The following is a 21,061-nucleotide window of genomic DNA, read 5'->3' as shown; positions in this document are numbered from 1 at the left end:
TCACATTACCAACATAACTAAGTTGATTGATCATGTAACATCATGCAGTTTTAATACCATTGTAATGTTTTTCTCAGTTATTTGGCTTTAATTTTTTTAAGGTAACTGCACACTCCATATTCAACTGAAAACAGAACTACACATAGTATGAAAATGACAAACATTTATCCGTAACAAATCTGATTTTTATTTATATTTTTTGTATACCTTGTCGAGGCTCGTATGAGAGTCAACACACAACACACAGCAAGGGGGGCATGAGACAAGAGGGGCGGGAGTGGGAAGGACAAAACAGTGGGGAACAGAGACATTCGGAGATCTGTGGAAGGGAGAGGGATGGGGCGCGGAACATGGGGAATACAAGATGGACATTACAGGGACTTTCAGGAAGGAAAGCAGGGAATTTGAAGGAGGTGGGCTTGGGGTGGATTAACGGGGGTAGGGACTTTCAGGAAGGAAAGCAGGGAATTTGAAGGGGTGGGCTTGGGGTGGATTAATGGGGGTAGAAAAGATCGAGGATTTGGATGGGGGACGATAAGAGGTGGTGGTGAACAGTTGTTTTGAAGGCCTTGAGGGAAGAATGGGATTGAATACAGTGCAGGAGTTTATTCCAAAGGTGGGGAAAAAGAGGAATGAAAGAGTGAAGGAGGAGTGAATCCAGGAATGAATGAGGCCTTCCATGCCACAGGCAGAGAGCTTACAAGCAAAGCAGGATGTCAGACTGTGTCAAATGCCTGAGATATGTCAAGGGAGACCATCCTAAACTCTTGTTTGATAGGGAGGGCTTCCAAGCATTGCTGAGAGACGAGAATAAGAATGTCCAGAGTTGAGTGTGGCACAGAATCCAAATTAATGGTCAGACATCAGACTGTCAAAAACAGGAAATAGTTGACATCACAAGTAATGATGGATTCCATGACTTTGCTTGTAATTGGAAGCAAGCTCATTGACAGAGTTGGTAGAGACTGTTTTTGCACTCTTCTTGTGGATAGCAGTGATGTTTGCTGACTTTCATGCAGAGGGGGGAGACAGTCAAAGGAGGAGGACAGACTGAGTAAGGGAGATGGAGGGGAAGCAAGAACAGCAGACCAAACTTGAGAACATAGGCACTGATGCCAGCTGGACTCATCACCAAAATAGGGTCAAGGCTTGAGAGAACTTTCTCGGGTGAGAAAGACATGGAGTCCAGTTGACAGTTGGTATATTGGAGTAAGATGGGGACAGAATAGGATGGGTTGCGCACACAAGAGTTGGAGGCAAAGATGGAGTTTTGACATTCTGCCATATCTTGGGTATAGTATGTAGTACTGCCGTTTGAGGGAAGGAAAAGGATAGATGGAGATCATAATATAGTGCAAAGACAGACTTGACAAGGTGCCACCATTAATTGGAAGGACACTGTTGAGAGTTTGATGTTTTCTGGCTTGCCTCATGATGGACACATTTGTTGCGAGCCTTATGGAATGAAGGAAAGTTACTCTGAGTCGGGTTAGCTTTCCACACTAAGAAAGCGAGCTGCCTAACTCGCACCTCCTCCCCACAGGATTCTGTGGACCAGAGCCTAGAGCAGTGTTTCTCAACCCGGGTTCTGCAAGAGGTCGCTTGGGGTTCCGCGAGAAATAGTAATAAATAGGCTAATGTATTTTTGAGTAGTTTTTGTTTGATTTAATATTCGTAATTTTACAATACACGTAAGGCACATTGTTGGAAAGTCCTTGGTTATTATAATAGAGGCTTCAACCTCTTATATTATTTACAATTATAACAACCATATGGAATGTATTTAACGATGTCTATATGGCGCCAGTGTGAAACCGCCCTCACTGGTTAGTGGACGTCTAGTACGCGGCGGATTCGTGTCATGGAATCCATTTTTTTGTGAATTAAAACCTTGGTGTGAGGTCTCATAAACGAGCAGTATGTTTTTTTTTTCATTGCCAATAAATTTGACAAAAAGGGGGTCATTTTTTCCTTAAACCAGGTATCCGAAAAAAAAATGTTATATTTCCATGTGAACTACGATAAAAATATAAAAGAGCTAGATATTAATAATGGTATATAATAATTTTTATGCAGGGGTTCCCTGAGACATGAAAACTATTTCAAGGGTTCCGTAAGGGTAAAAAGGTTGAGAAACGCTGGCCTAGAGGATGGATAGGAAATCTGTAGATGGGATGGCATAATCCAGTGTGTGAGAGGAAGTCGAATATTGTGAAAGTATTTCTCGGTGGCATCAATATCAGGTGCTATAGAGATGGTAGTCCAATCATTTTGTCAAAGGGCAGATTGAAGCAGAGATGATGACTCAAGTCGGCGACTTCGACTCGAGTCGCAAGTTTTGTGACTTGGCCTTAAATGCTTTTTGATAATGACAATGAATGAATGAACACGATATCAATCTCAGTGATGTGTTTGTGACTAATTTTCATTCGATGTCTGGGAGGATGTGATTACATTTATGAAAAAAGACCACCGCAGTCGCACGCCAAAGGGAGCACAAACTCGGTAAATATATCGTGATGAGCTTAGAAAATGTATTAGTGAGGGTTAGGGTTAGGTATTAATCCCCAACCTTCCACATTTGGAGCAAAATCACTGAGATCAATGACACGCAAAAGACTGAGTCTGGTCACTGAGGTTCATTTCCGATTGTAACCATTTTGGTCAACAAATGTAACTATTACACCACCGAGTTTGAATTAAAGCAATTAAACTGTCATTTTTATTTTTCCATGTCATTTGTTTTACAGATTACACATGACCAAAAAATCATCAAGTTCATATAAACAGCCAGCTCATGACTCGTGCAAACCTTTTGAGTATTAAAGGCTTACACGTAACCAAGGTCTATGAAACTGACATTATGATGTGACACTTCACTTGAGACTTTCCCTTAATGACTTGAGACTTTCCCTCAACGACTTGAGACTTTCCCTCAACGACTGGAGACTTACTTGACTTGGCTGAGGTGACTTGTTGACATCTCTGGATTGAAGTCCCTGCCAGTTGGCCTGTGCAAACACCCATATCCTATGTCGTTGAGGTTGTCCCCTTGCAATACCCAGAAAGATGTGGGCATTGAAATGAAAGTTATCAGAAGAGTCAATGGCAGCAGAAGAGGAATAAGAGAGAGATCAGATATAAAGTTTGCCATTACTAGGTCCAGGAAGGACGACATACCAGTGGGAGAAATCCGAGTTGGAAAGTTTACACGTTGGTCCAAATCCAGTCACAGAAGGCCTTTGCTTGTAATGCAATGGCTGGTTGTTGATGAGTCAACAAGCAGCCAGCTGGTATGGTGACTTGTTTAAATTGCCGCAGATGAAAAGTTTATCCAAATTAATCACATTACAGGGACAAGGCTTGTGGAAGAAGAAAACACATTTGCCATTCCATACAAAAGCAAATTTTCTCATGACAATGAAATCAGAATGTGCCATATACACTACATAGGATTGCTTAATCTGTCTCAAAAAAAAAAAAAAAAAGAAATGGCCTGATTTGGGGACAGTATCGTTTTTAGTATTGTACACCACTCAACATAAAATAATAACTTACCTGAAATCCTGCACAAAGATCCTCTCCTGTTCCTGAGAGAAGACAAATGCAGGCAAATAGTTTGTGTGAGAGAGAAATAACAAGATATTCAACAACGTAATCACCATTTGAATGGGCATCGATTTTAATGCAAATTCATGAAACAATAGTGGATAAACTTATTCATCATCAAATTCACTCAATGCTCGATTGCGTGTGCAGCGCAGCAACGAGAGCGCAGCAACGAGAGCAACGAGAGCGTGTTCACAGTGATCCTTGAATAAACTAAGAACATTAAAAAATGAACCTTAAGTTATGAGACTCATTCAACAAAAATATCAGAGCAATACGAGGCAACTGCTCGACTGCCACCCAAAAGAGTTGTATATTTTTAATCCTATCTGTATTTCTGCATAAACTTTGGATTCATCTTTGTAGTCTTGCTGTTAAAGTCTTTCTACATTTGGTGTTGCAACGACATGAATTTATGCACCAATTTATCAATTTATGACTAATTGCATATTGCCACTTTGGGACAGTGGTTTATGGAAAGGCACTGAAGGGATTTCTCATTTTCCACTAAAAACCACGAAAGGTTGTGAGAAGACAAGCTATGAAAATGAACTTTTTTGTTGGTATGCTTTTAACAAACTGTCCCAAAGCATTTCAGAATGAAGCAACATCCTAATCTCAACAATGATCGTATAGTACAGTGAAAAAATCAACATGACGATAAACACAACACAACTGGAGGTTTTATCAGATTATTTAATGTGGGAGAATTGCGTATTCAGCCGGTGGGTCACCCAGATATCTCAGATGGCAGAGCATTGGTACGGTTTTCCAGAAGACATGGGTTCGATTCCCAATATGGGCTCGTAATTTTTCCTTTAAATATATATATAGGGTGTCCCTAAAAAAATGACAACATTTGAAACTTGAATATCTAAGTAACTACATGTCCCAGGCAAACGAAAGTAAATAGGCTTCATGTTGAACAATAAAAGATTTATTTATCAAAATTCGAACAAGAGATTCAGAGGGATGTAGATTTTAGAACCGTTTTTCAAAACTTCACAAATGATCAATATGCGCACCGCCTGTGACACAACACATGTCAAGTCGGTGGTCCAGCTCCTGCCAAACACGCTGTAGCATGTCTTGCGCAACATTCTCCAGCGCCTCAGTGATTCTCTGCGTAAGTTCCTCTAGGCTTGTAGGAAGAGAGGGGATATAGACCAGTCCTTTCACATAGCCACATCGAAAAAAAATCACAAGGTGTCAAGTCAGGTGAACGTGGTGGCCATTTCAACAGCACATTGTCATTATCACTGGCACGTCCAATCCATCTTCCTGATAGATTCTCATTGAGATAAGAATTAAACATTCAACTTAGTTAGTTTTTACACATTTTGTTAAAATTTGAGATCATTTGAGCGAGAATTAGCTATGTTATTAGACTATGAAATGATGTCATTTTTTTAGGGACACCCTGTATATAGAGATAGATATACATAAACATACGGTGTGTGTATATATATGTATGTATATATATATATATATATATACATATATATATATATATATATATACATATATATATATATATATACATAAATATATATATATATATATATACATATATATATATACATATATATATACATATATATACATATACATATACATAAATATATACATATATATATATACATATACATATATATATACATATACATATACATATACATATACATATACATATACATATACATATATATATATATATATATATATATATATATATATATATATATATATATATATATATATATATACACACACACACATATATACATATATATGTATATAGATATACATATATAAATATATATATATATACTATTTACTTAATGCAGAGATGCCAACTTTTGGAAATCAGAATTAGGGAGGATTTGCAACCGACACCAAATAATGTGCGCGAAGCGCACATCTCGAGCGCGGAGTGCTCGACCCTTGCGGCGGAGTCCAGGGCCCGCCTTAGGGCCCTGGAAGCTCTGGGGTTCTAGACGCTCTCTAGTGCCCTCTGAGCCCTATTTTGGAGCATTTAACATGTTAAGAATTCCCACTTTTTGAACAAAAAAAGGGGAAAATTGTGCACTTTTTAATGTTACATGTATGTTAATATTAGTAAGTTAGGGGACAATCAAAGATTAACAAAAAGCACAAAAGAAGCAATATTTTTCTTACCTTACTGGCTGGTACTACTGCTGCTTGCTTTTTCCATGGCAGCTTTGCTGAGTGACAGCTGTGTGGCTCTTTTAGCCCTTCTGATTATGTCTTTGCTGTATTCTCTCTGGCAGCAAGGGGTGCTATGAGCTAGTTTTTCAATTAAGAGAGCTTCCAGGGTTTTGACACTCAAATTGGGACGAAATTCAGTATGATTCTTCCGTACAAGACTGAGTGCCCGCTCACATGATGCGTTCGAATGAGGAATGACCAAGATTCCCTTCATCACTTTGCTCAAATTAGGATACTTCTTGGCACCAGTGCAGGGATCTGTGAGCTGTGAAATCCGATGCCACTGCTCATCCACTCTCACTGTCTCAGTAGCAATTGTAGCTATGGAGGCGTCTGCCTGGTCGTGAGCGAATTCACTCTCAAGACTGTCTATGTCACTATCACCGCCACTGAACAGACAGGGGAATTTCTTTATGAAAAACTCCACACAGTCAAACCCCACTTCTTGGTGTAGCTTAACATCCAGCACCTGAGCATGTAATTGCAGGCTTTCACATAATATGAGCGAACTGCACTGAAGAAACCTTGGATGTCTGACTCACTCAGAGTGAAGGTGGATTTCTTGAGACTCCTTTGTTCCCTTATATACAGTTTGGCATCGTTCCCAATCATGAGGTCCTCATCATTCTTCTGATGATGTCTGTCAGAGAAGGGTACATTTACCAGAGCAACCGATGACACCGATGGTTTCAAAAACCGTACGAAGATATCTTTCAGAAGACCATTCAATTCTCCGTGCAGGAGATGAATACAGGGTTCGTCTCTTTGGAGCAGAAGATTCCCCTTCTCAAAAAGCTTGTTAGCATATCGAAGGAAGAAACGATAGAGTTTTGTTTGTGGAGACAAGAACATCCTGTTGACACGTTTTTCTCTAGATTCCTGCACAGTGTTTGAGGAAGATGCGCTTTTAGTTGTAGAACTCGTAGTACACTTAGCCGCAGGGCGATCACACTTGCGTTTACTGCCAGCAGAAGAGGTCAGACTCGTAGTACCAGATCCAATTTTACGTTTGAGGAGAGAGCTTGAGGTAGGTGCAGCCAAGGAAGAAGACCTCTGATTCGAAGGTTTTGCTGAGCTTCTATCAAGTGATTTGGCAAAAGCAGAACTTAACTTGGGTCCTTCTTTGCCTGTAGATGGGACTATCACAGTCTTTCTCGACTCTGAAGGGATCTGCTTTGTAGATGAACGTGATGAAGGGCCGGTGATGCTACCTGCTCTCAGCATTGGTTTTGGTGCTGTCCCTGCTGTCTTCTTCGCAGCAGATACTGCAGTGGTAGTGGTGAATGCTGCTCCACTAGTGCTTGATCCTGCAGTGCCAGTACTGGCAGTAGATACAGTGCCGTCCTTCTTGCTCGTTGTTAGAGTCTTGGCTACAGTTGGTTGCATTTTTCTTCGTACTTCTTCTTTGAAGAAGAGGCGAAGTGGCTCCCACTGTTCAATCAGCCTGTCTAGGCACTGACCAAGGGACAGCCACCTTGTTGCAACATGCTTCAGAATCTTGTGTGTCGGGGCATCACAGAGTTCTTGCAGTGCTTTCACTCCTTTGACGCGTTTACTACTTTTGTCCAAGTAGTAGTAAATATCGATGAGAAAGTCATCTAATTCAATGGGTAAGGCCTGAGCCGCCTTCTTGGCCGTATTGTGCATCATATGGCAAGGGCATCCCATGATGTAGCACTCTGGATTTTGTTTGTGGATATAAGCAGCGACTCCTTTGTGCTTGCCCACCATGACAGAGGCATTATCAGCACAAAAGGAAACAAAATTTCCCCACGGAATTTTCCTGTCACTGAACTCATGATCAAGCAGTTTGAAAATGTTTTCTCCAGTGGAATCTTGTTTGCACGCAGGCAAACTTAGCAAACCTTGCTTCACAATCCCAGCACTGTTGTCATAGTACGAAATCAGGACAGGATATAGTTGGGCCTCACCACTGTCATTGCTACCGTCTGTAGCTAGGCTAAATGGAGCGAGTCTAGCAATATCAGCAATAGATGAAGCAGTAACATTTGACAACTCACCAATTATTGCTGAAGTTTTTGTTCTTGCACATCCATACTTTGAAGCAACTTTTGAATCTGGAAACATCTTTTGAAATAGAGGTCCAGCATGATCTGAGACTGATATGGGCAAGTTATGTTCCACAATAAATCCACTAAAGAGAAGTTCCGCTCGGGTAACATCCTCTTCCTCGCTTGTCCCTTGTTTGGTGAAATAATTCAGAAGTGTACCGGTACTCGTGCTCGAAGATCTCTCCTTTGCAATATCTGTGTGCCGTTTGCTTCCAACGTGCTTCCGAATATCATCGCGACCTCCGTGCTCAACTGAAATATCAACGCCGCATACTGTACAATACGCATGATGAATTCCTCTTTCAGACTTTTGAATACACGGGTATTGGAGACTGTATTCGGTCTTGTACTTCTGAGACCATTTCTTGGTCTTCGTAAGCTTCTTTTCTGCCATTTCGTAATCAACATCGAGGGCTTGAAGCATCGGTAACTTCGAAGTCGATGTTCCACAGCTGCAGCGCGACTCGTAGAACTCTAGCGGCTGTTCAACACCGCACGGTGGTCGCGACCGCCGGGCTGGTACGGGGCCCAGCTGCATGCAGTGAGCGTATCGCATGCATATACACTGTGCATACATACCGCATGCACTGTATTGCACACATACCGCATGCACTAAATCTCAGTGCATGATCGCATAAGCGAGATCCAGACCCAATGTTTCGCTGCTCCTCATTTGAATTTGCAATTTTTTACGTACAATTTGGTAGCAGCGAACGTTATGGAGTTACCACATGCTATACGTAGCAGACGATGCTTTTCATTCAATTCTCATACGAGTACATTCTGATTAGTGAACAGTGCAAAAATATCAAAATTTCGGGAGGATAAGGATAGTGATCGTAAGGGCGGGAGTTTGGGTGAATTTTCGGAAGCCTCCCGATGAAATCGGGAGGGTTGGCATCTGTGTTAATGGTGAGACAAGCAGGCATTCCATTGCTGTCAACCAATAATAATCATGATGAAGATGTTCTTACCAAACGCAAGATGGACTCCATTTTATGGAAGTAGAGACTGTGGGCAGATTGAAATAGATTCTGGTAGGGGAGAGGAGAAAAAGGAATTGGAAAGAAAAATCAAAGGAAATAAAACAGAGTAATAACTAGAATGGCACTGGGTCGAGTGCATACACCTCTGCCCCGTAATGCCTCATCCCACGAGAACATATCAGGCCCAATACATTTTTGAGATATCGCGATATATATCGTTTTTGAGCCCAATCTCTCAATGGTGAAAAATCACGTAAAAAATTTGAGCCGTCGGATCTGGATTCAGATCTTCACCAAAATCGAATCTATTTGTCGTGGTCACACACCCAACCTGTCCACCAAGTTTTGTCCGAATCCGTCCGCAACATTTTGAGATATCCTGCACACAAACAGAAAACCAGACAGAAAGGGGTGAAAATATAACCTCCTTCACCTTCGGTGGTGGAGGTAATAAAAAAACATAAGAGACAGTGTGAAGACAGGGGCAAAGAAATGTGTAAAGTAAATAAAGGAGAAAGCACAAAAATAAAGGATGATGTGGAATAAAGGAAAGAAATCAGTAAAACACCTCACAAGCATCGCAGGTACATCTAACAAGCATCTCCAAATACAAAGCCCATCCACATCCGCTCTGTACTCAAACTGTACTCAAACTAAACTTGACAAATACAACAGCTAAAAAATAAAAACATGTAAAATATGTTAATTTGTGAACTCCATCTGTATCAATAGGTGTGTGTGTGTGTGTGTGTGTGTGTGTGTGTGTGTGTGTGTGTGTGTGTGTGTGTGTGTGTGTGTGTGTGTGTGTGTGTGTGTGTGTGTGTGTGTGTGTGTGTGTGTGTGTGTGTGTGTGTGTGTGTGTGTGTGTGTGTGTGTGTGTGTCCTCAATAATTACAAAACCATGAAACCTAGCAGCCTGACACTTTGCATGCATACTATGGGAACTCCAAGGAAGTGCAAGAGTTGTTTGAAGAGAAGGAAGAGAGAATTAGTTGTTTGGGTTAAATAAAACGCCCCTTTTGAAGATAATTAACGGCCTTATTTAATTACGAGCAAATACCACCCGTCGCTTAACTGACGATCATACGAAAGGGGGTAGGGAGAAAAAGAGGGGGCAAGAGGGAGAGGGGGTGTGGGAGAGAGAGAGAAGGGAGAGTGAGGAGGTGGAGGGGAAAGGAAAGAGGAGGGAGGGGAAGCGAGGAGGGGTGCGGGAAGGGAAGACAGTGTGAGGAGGGAGATGGAGGGAAGGCAGACATGTGGTGGAGCATTAATTACGATTCATACAGTCTCATCAAAATTATTCTGCATAGAATAACAGTGAAGATGGAAACAAAATAATATCTGAAATCAATTTTCTACCAGTCATACTATAAACGTATGGCCAAGGAGACTGCTTCGGCAGCACCAACGCTCTGCACAGAGTATGGTCCCAATGGATGGATGGATACTATAAACATGGTCTGGAGACAAACTCCAGTCCAGACAATATTATTTCAGTTTTGAGGATCGGATATTGTCCGGACTAAATAAGTGTCGAAATCTGTTGTGGAAACTGATAATTTAACAAAATAACGAGTCTTATAACCAAGCTGATATACAGTGTACCGATTTACTTTAAGCAAACAATGCTACGTTCCCTCCTTCTCCGTACATCCACAGGAAAAAGTGAAATTTCCAAAACATTAAACTTATCTTTTTCTACTGTTTGGAGAATTATATAGAGTGAACAAAAAATTTAGGAACGTAACAAAATTAACCAGCTTCATTGAGCGATATGATTTAATACATTCACTGCAAGACCTCACACCCTGTCCCCCAGAGGGACTGCCTATCCATAGTATCTGCCAGATCTATGTCTATATTTTCGGAGGTTTCACGAGGTGTTCTTCAGGGAATCAAAGCAAATCTGGTTAAAAAGAAACAAAAACAGACGTTTTATAAAAAAAAAAGTTATGACATTTGCGCGGACCGATGTACCACATGACAAATGCACAAACGAGAAGGCAAAATGGTGAATTTTCTGCAATGTTTATTTCACGGGCGATTGAATGTTGCTATGTCTCTGGGGTTGTTCTGCATGAAGCAGTAACTCTTTTGTGGATCTATCCATCCATCCATTGGGACTATACTCTGAATAGAGCATTAGTGCTGCCGAAGTCGTCTCCTGGGGGGCTATTGGGCACAATTTTGCATGGGTTGCCACTCCGACACAGGATGCTCAAATGGCTCGTGGTTGAAGTCATTTTATTTCATTAATTGCTGCGTGCGTGGTGAAGACCAGCATTAAAGTTAAAGGGATCCTTTATGGTATACAGCGACAGCCTGGCCAACTGTTCTTCATCAACGATTGAATTGGAGTGCTTGCATGAGTGGTTAAGCCACTTGCCAAGTGCCCATTGTCAATAGCGGAACCACGCAACGTAATTCTGAGCGAATCGTTCACTGTCTGCAGATATGTTTGCTGCGCTACCTCATTCGTGGCACAGCGATTGGTTCGTGCTCCGTCGCCCTGAGCGAGTGCTCCGTGCTCCGTCGCCCTGAGCGAGTGCTCAGTGCTCCGTCGCCCTGAGCGAGTGCTCCGTGCTCCGTCGCCCTGAGCGAGTGCTCCGTGCTCCGTCGCCCTGAGCGAGTGCTCCGTGCTCCGTCGCCCTGAGCGAGTGCTCCGTCCCCTGAGAGTGCTCCGTGCTCCGTCGCCCTGAGCGAGTGCTCCGTCCCCTGAGAGTGCTCCGTGCTCCGTCGCCCTGAGCGAGTGCTCCGTGCCCTGAGAGAGTGGTCCGTGCTCCGTCGCCCTGAGCGAGTGGTCCGTGCTCCGTCGCCCTGAGCGAGTGGTCCGTGCTCCGTCGCCCTGAGCGAGTGGTCCGTGCTCCGTCGCCCTGAGCGAGTGGTCCGTGCTCCGTCGCCCTGAGCGAGTGGTCCGTGCTCCGTCGCCCTGAGCGAGTGGTCCGTGCTCCGTCGCCCTGAGCGAGTGGTCCGTGCTCCGTCGCCCTGAGCGAGTGGTCCGTGCTCCGTCGCCCTGAGCGAGTGGTCCGTGCTCCGTCGCCCTGAGCGAGTGGTCCGTGCTCCGTCGCCCTGAGCGAGTGGTCCGTGCTCCGTCGCCCTGAGCGAGTGGTCCGTGCTCCGTCGCCCTGAGCGAGTGGTCCGTGCTCCGTCGCCCTGAGCGAGTGGTCCGTGCTCCGTCGCCCTGAGCGAGTGGTCCGTGCTCCGTCGCCCTGAGCGAGTGGTCCGTGCTCCGTCGCCCTGAGCGAGTGGTCCGTGCTCCGTCGCCCTGAGCGAGTGGTCCGTGCTCCGTCGCCCTGAGCGAGTGGTCCGTGCTCCGTCGCCCTGAGCGAGTGGTCCGTGCTCCGTCGCCCTGAGCGAGTGGTCCGTGCTCCGTCGCCCTGAGCGAGTGGTCCGTGCTCCGTCGCCCTGAGCGAGTGGTCCGTGCTCCGTCGCCCTGAGCGAGTGGTCCGTGCTCCGTCGCCCTGAGCGAGTGGTCCGTGCTCCGTCGCCCTGAGCGAGTGGTCCGTGCTCCGTCGCCCTGAGCGAGTGGTCCGTGCTCCGTCGCCCTGAGCGAGTGGTCCGTGCTCCGTCGCCCTGAGCGAGTGGTCCGTGCTCCGTCGCCCTGAGCGAGTGGTCCGTGCTCCGTCGCCCTGAGCGAGTGGTCCGTGCTCCGTCGCCCTGAGCGAGTGGTCCGTGCTCCGTCGCCCTGAGCGAGTGGTCCGTGCTCCGTCGCCCTGAGCGAGTGGTCCGTGCTCCGTCGCCCTGAGCGAGTGGTCCGTGCTCCGTCGCCCTGAGCGAGTGGTCCGTGCTCCGTCGCCCTGAGCGAGTGGTCCGTGCTCCGTCGCCCTGAGCGAGTGGTCCGTGCTCCGTCGCCCTGAGCGAGTGGTCCGTGCTCCGTCGCCCTGAGCGAGTGGTCCGTGCTCCGTCGCCCTGAGCGAGTGGTCCGTGCTCCGTCACCCTGAGCGAATGGTCCGTGTTCCGTCGCCCTGAGCGAGTGGTTCATGTTCAGTCACCCTGAGCGAGTGGTTCGTGTTCAGTCACCCTGAGCGAGTGGTTCATGTTCCGTCATTCTGAACGAGTTTTTGTGAAATAACACCCGATTTCCAAGTCGTTTGCCGTATTAATGTATTTTCTAAATTACCCAGGAAAATTTTCTTTTTTCGCCCATCACACGCAGCTGTATATAATGATTAATGCTTGTGATCATATCCCTGAAACGTCTATATAAATGCAATGTTGTTTTTCGGTGATTGCTAATCAAGGTTTCTGGGTTGTATACAGTAAGTACTGTAGTTGGTAATCAGACTGACTCCAATCTGCCAATTCCCGAAAAATTGCCGATATCGGCCAAGCATGTGTGTGTGTGTGTATGTGTTTGTTTGTTTCATAAAGCATAACAAATTCTCTCTTACTTCCCTACCCCTGTCTCTGTCCAGATCCGGACGGTGGTTATGTCTGGGCGATGCTTGTTTCTGTACATATCTGGATTGTGGTTATGTCTCGGCGGTGCTGTTAGATTTTGATCACTACCATTACCATCATCATCATTGCTATTAATAAAGTATTAAATAGACTAGCAGCATGGGACTATTCTGTTAATTTTTTTGTATTATTATCCCTATAGTGTCAAATTGGAAGTGAAGTTTCGCTATATTGCATAGGTCCAATCCATTGTCTTTACCAAAAGAATGTCCAAAAGTTAACGTAATTTGACCTTGACCTTGATCGAAATGCATTTCCTTGGCTCCTGGCAATCTCAAAAGTATCACCAAACGAATGCCCATTCCAAACTTAGTTGGAAATGACACCTTAAATGTTTTTTTACACTGTTTAGTTCCAAAATTAAACGCGTTTGAACATTAGACCCGGTGGACTGGCGGCCTTCTTGGATTTAACCTCTCATGGTCCTCGGAGGTCAAATCTGACTTCCCCCCACATCTGAAAATAAACCTTATTGTTCACTAACTGTCAGAAAATTCATGCTTTTCTCATAAAACGCACAATTATTGTGCTTATCCGCTGTACTAAAGAGGCCGACACAGCTTTTGTGACACTTAAGCAAGCCTTGTCCTCCATCCCCGCATTGGCTCTGCCTGATTACTTGAAACCATTTTATTTGTATTCGCACGAAGTACGAAGCTTTGCACAATCCGTGCTGGCCCAGAGACATGGGGACAATTTGCGGCCCATCGCGTATTATAACACTAAATTGGACCCAGTGGCTCAGGGATTCCCACCCTGTTTGAAAGCAGTGGCAGCTGCTTCACACTCAGAACAGATGACAGAATCGCTTGTCGCTGGACATTCTTTAATCCTCATGGTGCCGCATGCCATTACTGCAGTGTTACTAAAGACAAAAACACAGCACTTGTCGGCTTCACGAGCGACGACATACAAACTCTCACTCACAGCTCCACCGAACATCACGATTAAGAGATGTTCACTCATAAATCTGGCGACATTGCTGCCCACGGAGCAAGACGGAGAACCTCATGATTTTGAGGAGATGATCGCGCACATGTGTCTGCTCCGTCCTGATTTGAGAGAGATGTCAATTCCAAATTTCAAATTGATTTTGTATGTTGATGGTTCATCTTCCCAGGCACCAAATGGATCTCGATTAATGGGTTATGTAGTTTGAGAACAGAAAATTGGCTAGGAACTGTTCCGCACAGCAAGCAGAGGTGTTTGCTTTAACTCGTGCATGCTGCTTAGCAGAAGGCCAAATTGTGACAATTTACACCGATTCGGGTTATGCATTTGGCGTTATACACGGATTTGGTCCTTTATGGCGCGAGCGAGGATTCATAACATCCACAGGTGCTCCGGTGAAGAATGGTCAGTGGATTGCTAATCTGCTGCAAGCAATTATTTTGCCTTTCCAAATTGCAGTTATCAAATGTGACGCCAACACTGGTGGATCTGAGGATGTTTCTCGGGGAAATGCTAGAGCAGATAAAGCTGCCAAAGCCATGGCCATTTCCCAAGATGCCCCATTGGTATCACAATGTGCTTTAACACCAGCCGCAAATACACCATCTCTTGATGTTTCCACTTTACAAGCTGCTGTTAAAAAAGCAGAGAAAAATTTGTGTATAATGTCTGGATGTGAATTTGATGAGTCTAAGCTATGGAGGTCACCCGATAACCGCGTGGTGGCTCCAAAAGTTCTGTTACCATGGCTCGCTCACCTAGCACACGGTGCTGGCCATACGAGCAAAGGGGGAATGTGCACCCCTTTTGAGAAGCAGTGGTATGCCCTGGGCTTTAATCCAATTGTAGAACAATATTGTAGAACATGCCACGTTTGCCAAGAGCACAATCCGGGGAAGGGGCCTCAGATGGCCCCAGGGGGGCATCCTCCCCCCTTTAGCCCGTTCATTCATATCCAAATTGATTTTGCACAAATGCCAAAGTGTTGTGGGTTTGAGCATACTTTGGTCGTGGTAGATCTATTTTCCAAATGGGTAGAGGTGTACCCCTGTTGAAAAGCAGATGCTACTACTGTTGTCAAACTCTTGATGAATGATTTTGTCTGCCGATTTGGGATCCCCTGCAAAATCTTTAGCGATCAGGGAAGTCATTTTACAGCCGAAGTGGTGAAGGAGTTATGTCGGGCCTTGCAAATCAAACAGCACCTACATTGTCCTTATCACCTGCAGTCAGCAGAGGCAGTAGAGAGACAGAATGGGTTTTTAAAGAACAAATTGGCAAAAATTTGTGAATAAACTGGGCTAAAATTGCCAGATGCACTGCCAATAGCTCTTACGACTATGAGGTCAACCTCCAATCGAAAAACGGGCTTGTCCCCACATGAGATTATAATGGGGAGACCAATGAGGTTATCTCACTTGGCTCCATTATCTGTAAGAGAGATGAATGTGCATCAAATGGACGAGACATTGCTCGCCTTTTGCATTGCCTTAAATTGTGCTGTGAGAGGCTTCGATGTGCAGGTAAAGGAAGCCTTACCTGAGCCACCCACCACTGATTGCCACGGCTTCTAACCTGGGGATTTTCTCTGTGTAAAGACTCAAAAGAGAAAGAACGCTGTCCAGCCGAAGTGGTGCGGACCCAATCTAATTCTGCTGACGACCCACACTGCTGTGAAATGCCAGGGCAGAGCAACATGGATCCATGCCTCACAATGCAAACGGGCCACAGCACGAAAGATCTCGAGAAGAACTTCTGAATGATCACCATCTTGGGACTGCTATGATAGCCTTTCTTGTTACATGCTTATGTGCACCATTTGTTCTGACTTTTATGATAAGGATGGGGATATCCCCATGGCCGATAGGGCTTATAAGTACAACTCATAATAATAGTCACTTATATATTCATCAGCCAAGCGCTTATCGCACACCCTACCTAGCTAGTCGCATCACACATAGAAACAAAAGAGGCTTAACTGGTGAAGTAGAACTGGATAAGGGTACAAATAGAATGGATTTGCAAAGGAGTACAAGGGCACATTCACACCCAGATGGACTATATGGGATTAATACTTATCTGGCTCTTTCTCTAAACCATGCTAAGGCTTTAAATAAAACTAGTTGTTGGGCCTGCACTCGCATACCCCATTCAGCGGTTACTGGGATACCATTGATAGCAATACCATTTAATTTGAACGAGTGGTGTGGATATTGGTTAAGGTGGATGCATCAGAGTAAATGGGATAACAACACCAACCATGATAAGGAATGGGAAATGGGATGGCTCGACCGAATAATTACCAATGGGGCTGGGAAGTACCTACGGCGATGAAATTGTGGCAACTGGTACTGGCCTAATTTCAATTCAAGTAAAATGCCTCCATATTTTGTGATAGAACAAACAAAAGAAAAATCGAACTTATGCCTAGTGCAGAAATCGTTGGAGGAAAGAATGTTAGGTAATTCTGAATGTAAAAGCTATGTTAAAGAGCAGGTTTTGGGTCGCTGATGACTTTGCGTGATTCGAAGGTTGTAATCACATTAATAATCGTTGGGCAATTATTTTCTTACATTTGAAACTCAAAATATGCTAGAATTAACTTTTAAGTAAAAACTTTTGTCAGTGATTGAAAAACAGTCCAGAAGTGACCGAAGATGCTATGACGTCACGTTCTCCGAAAACTTCGTGAACATTCGGAAACAGCGTGTGAACAATGACGAGATGCGAATCAGAGAGTGATTTCAGCGGTGATGAAATTGAGTGTTTTCATTCCGATATTGCCGAGAATGAGTCGGAGGACGATGGGAATTTATACTATGGAGTTTCTGGCCCTGAGCCATATACATTTGAGCCACTTGCAAGTGCAAGAAAACGGCCTATTTCGTGTACAAGTGTCAGGACTGACTGCCCGGCAGTTCACACTGACAGACTCCACCAGACAGATTGGTTTGTAGATTTTCATTTTCTTGTTCGATGCATAAAATAATGTAAAGTTTGATTCGTCTGTGACTTGATATAATAATTTTTAACCCTCTGGTCACTCATGAGTCAGAAATAGAATGAATCAATAATGGACCCAAATATATTATACACCGTAGCCTTGGCGTTGAAGTCTTTCTGACAGCTGAGCTTCACCCCAGCGAAAGTGAACAGTTAGAACAAACCCCAACTTTCAAGAGACTGTTGTGGCATATCTATCTATAATTCCAGCAGTGTGTGTGTGTGTGTGTGTGTGTGTGTGTGTGTGTGTGTGTGTGTGTGTGTGTGTGTGTGTGTGTGTGTGTGTGTGTGTGTGTGTGTGTGTGTGTGTGTGTGTGTGTGTGTGTGTGTGTGTGTGTGTGACCGCTGCTTCTCGACAACCACTGGTCCGATCTAATTGAAACTTGCCAGCTACATTGCTGGGGACCTGAGGATGTGCCTTTTCGAGGTTTGATATTAATCGGACAAGTGCTTCCCAAGTTATGGCCATTTATTTACCAACAAATGACAGGACACGTTGCTGCGTAGGTATGGCCGATGGGGAAGAGATTCTCAACCGTGTTCCCCATTACGGGTTACAACGTACGGACTACCGGATAGTGTATTCTAATAATTTCTCGACTTCTTATGCGCATTTATAGATAAACACAATGCCCCAATCCATTCGTCGTTTACGAGAGTGAAGGAACGGCCTGTGTATTTGTTTGAAAGTGTTGTTTTAATGGTTTTTTTTTTTTTGTTTTTTGGGGGTTTTTTTGCACGTACGTTTTTTTTTCTTTTTTTTTCTCTTCTCTTCTCTTTGTGTTTTTCCTTGCGATGACATTGCGAAAAGGCAAAATACATTGGTGCTAATTGAATAATTGGCCATTAAAACTAAATTGTAAATAATCGTAGGTGACACAGGAGCCAGCTGAGGAGAAGGTGAATGGTGGGCACAGTGTCACGCTTCAGTCTCACTTGAGCAGTTGTTTTGAAACCGAGCTCACTCATTGCATTGCCTTCGTAATCCTCGGCTGTGAAATGGTCACCACAAATGACAAGTCTATCCAAAGGGTCCTCTTTACCCGTTTTCTTTGTACAAATCTTATCCACTGCCGCGAATGTTTGATTCCTTCGGGAATCGGTGGGAGCGATTACCCATTTTCCAGCCATTTTCGCAAAACATGACGACACACGTATGAGGCATGATGTACAAATATCCAAATAACTTTGTTCTACAATAATTCAAAGTAAAAAAGGATAATATAGACAGTTGCTAGCTCAAAAAAAGCGAAAGAACGGCCCGCTGAACTGGACACTTCTTCAATGAGCGAGTGAGCGTCCGCTTTGTTTTGGAGAACGTGACGTATATGGCACGTGGCTGTTTTTTTTCAACAGCCTGGAGAAATAACAACTTCGGAGTAAAATTTCATTAAACTTCCCAATAGTTAGGCAACCACAATAATTTGCATCGAACTATTTAATGCACATATAATCATATTGATAAATTTTCAGAACATGTTTGGTGACCCGCAACCTGCTCTTTCATGAAAATCACACAATAGGACCACAAACAGCATTAAATAACACCGATTTTGTGTGTGGGAATTGAGCCCATCCATGGCTCCCAGTTAATTGGACAGGTTCATGTTATCTAGCCTACATAATAAAACTAGAACGGGCACTCATAGAGCACATACCTTCGCCGCCACTACTTTTTTTGTTCTTGGTATGAGTGTGGGGAACTGATTTCATATGAATGGTCTTATGACACAAACCACATATCTATAATGTCATGACCCCCCCGACTTTCGGGGGCTACGGACTAAACAACAATCAACTCACGTCGTTTTGGCGAGTCTTCACTCGCAAGCTCGGTGAATACAACGTTTCAACAAGAGAAGGTAATCTCGTTTGATGCTGGTTTCATGCAAATCGAATAAGAATTGACCGAGTTATGCCGAAAACCGCATATTTTTCAAGGGCGTGACGCCCCCCCCCGACATTTTACCCCAACCGGTGACATGTTTTATGACGTCATTGTGTCACAAGATTGGGCATTAAATTCTGAACATTTTGGTGCTGGGTTCATGTAAAGCGGACAAGAATTGACCGCGTTATGACAAAAACTGCATATTTTTCAAGGTCGTGACCCCCCTGTCCTTTGACCCCTAACCGGTAACAAGAGTATGGGCGTCATTGTATCATATTGCATATCAGAAGATGAGGCGTTGAATTCTGAACATTTTGGCGTTAGTTGCATGCAAATTGAATAAAAATTGACAGTGTTATCGTAAAAAGACGATTTTGACCTTTTCGTGACCTTGACCTTTGACCCGAACAATCCCAAAATCTAATCGAATGCTTCCTGGCTAATAACCAATCATCCCACCAAATTTCATGCAATTCGGTTTAATACTTTTTGAGTTATACGAATCACAAGATTACAAATAAATAAATAAATAAATAAATAAATAAATACACGCCGACCAAACCATAACCTTTCGTAGAATGCGAAGGTAAACATGTGTGCCTGCTCGTCAATTCACCTTTTTAATACTCAAAACGAAGTAAACGGAGCTTTGCATCAACTGAATTGTTCTTTCTGGTCCTTATTCCTCATTAGGGAGTCGGTCAAACATCCATAGGAATTGCAGAATTAGCTGCCCTCTTTGGAATTGCTTGCGAATGAAACTGCAGATGGTGTGGTTGATATTAACTCCAAGGTAATTGTTCTACATACTGTCGCAATGCAAAGCCGAACTGCTTTGGATTTGGTACTCGCGGCGCAGAGGGCACTGTGCGGTGATTGGTTCTGAATGCTGCACGTATGTCCTTGATAATTCAGAGCATGTTGCAAGTCTAGGAGGAAATAAGAGAGATGAAGGAGCCAAGTTACAGGATTATTTTACTAAGGATGGAAAATTTGCTTGGCTCAAAGGAATTTTTGGAGCAGGGGGAGCAAGATTGTTGCAATGGATTTTCACAGGATTACTTCTGATTGTCATTATTATTGTAGTTGTTAAATGTGCCACCACAGTACTGCCAGCATTGATTACCTCCTGCTTAAAAAGGAAGGCTACAAAAGTAATGGTTTCTCAACAAACACCTCCCTATACTCATCCTGATCCAGAGGAGTAGTTCTATGACTTGTATGAAACTGAAATTGAAATAAGAAATCCATAGGTCAACGTTATGAGTGTATTGTGCGATTCTGGGCAAACATTCTTCTTGATGCGCTTATCAGCTGTATTCCCCCGACACCAGGTGTGTTGAAAACCCAGCTTGATCGTCCAAGTGGTGTATCTCTACTGCAATGGCACAAGGGCCTACCTCTACTGTGGCCTAAAATAGGCCTAGCTGTGCAACCACCTCCAGCCACCTGCTCTGATGGAAAGGGATGGCGATATGATGGGCTGAGCTCCACGATGTGTGCCTGGAAGTGACCGCCCAAAGGAATGAATGCACTCGTGCGCAGATATGTCTGTCGAATTGATTTTTTTTAAAAACATTAATTTTGTGTTGTTTGGCCCAAAAGAACAAAAACAGGGAGGAGTGTAGAAGTGGACTTCCTTTTTAGTAGTTTTAATCTGCTTGAAATGTGGGCATGAATAAGAATTGTAGTCTCAGTTAATCACTGCATTTGTTTTTTCTCATTACTAAATCTTAATTGAATCGATTAATCTTGATGCAACTCATTTTATTAGAACTTGTAATCTGTCTTTCTTTCTTGAGGTCTGATTTTGTACTGGAGCCAAGGCAGACAGCCATTTGGCCCCATCGACATGATTC

The 21,061-nt window shown here is 43.7% G+C and overlaps 1 protein-coding gene across 4 annotated transcripts in view; it reads right to left on the bottom strand.

The window, feature by feature from the left end:
* The window catches only part of LOC147019327 (retinoblastoma-associated protein-like), a 270,364-nt gene that overhangs the window by 215,512 nt on the left and 33,791 nt on the right, over positions 1-21,061 (bottom strand). For all 4 annotated transcript variants that reach the window (XM_085899745.1, XM_085899743.1, XM_085899746.1 and 1 more), the window contains exons 5-6: positions 8,885-8,944; positions 3,559-3,590 (exon numbers count right to left, since the gene is read on the bottom strand). In XM_085899745.1, the coding sequence (XP_085755871.1) occupies positions 3,559-3,590; positions 8,885-8,944 (92 nt within the window). The remainder of the gene's footprint in view (positions 1-3,558; positions 3,591-8,884; positions 8,945-21,061) is intronic.

The sequence above is a fragment of the Eptatretus burgeri genome, chromosome 10 (genome assembly GCF_056783735.1).
Source record: "Eptatretus burgeri isolate ZD-2024b chromosome 10, Ebu_testis_v1, whole genome shotgun sequence".
NCBI lineage: Eukaryota > Metazoa > Chordata > Myxini > Myxiniformes > Myxinidae > Eptatretus > Eptatretus burgeri.
The sequence above is the reverse complement of the archived record's forward strand: the minus strand, read 5'-3'. Positions and strand labels throughout refer to the sequence as shown.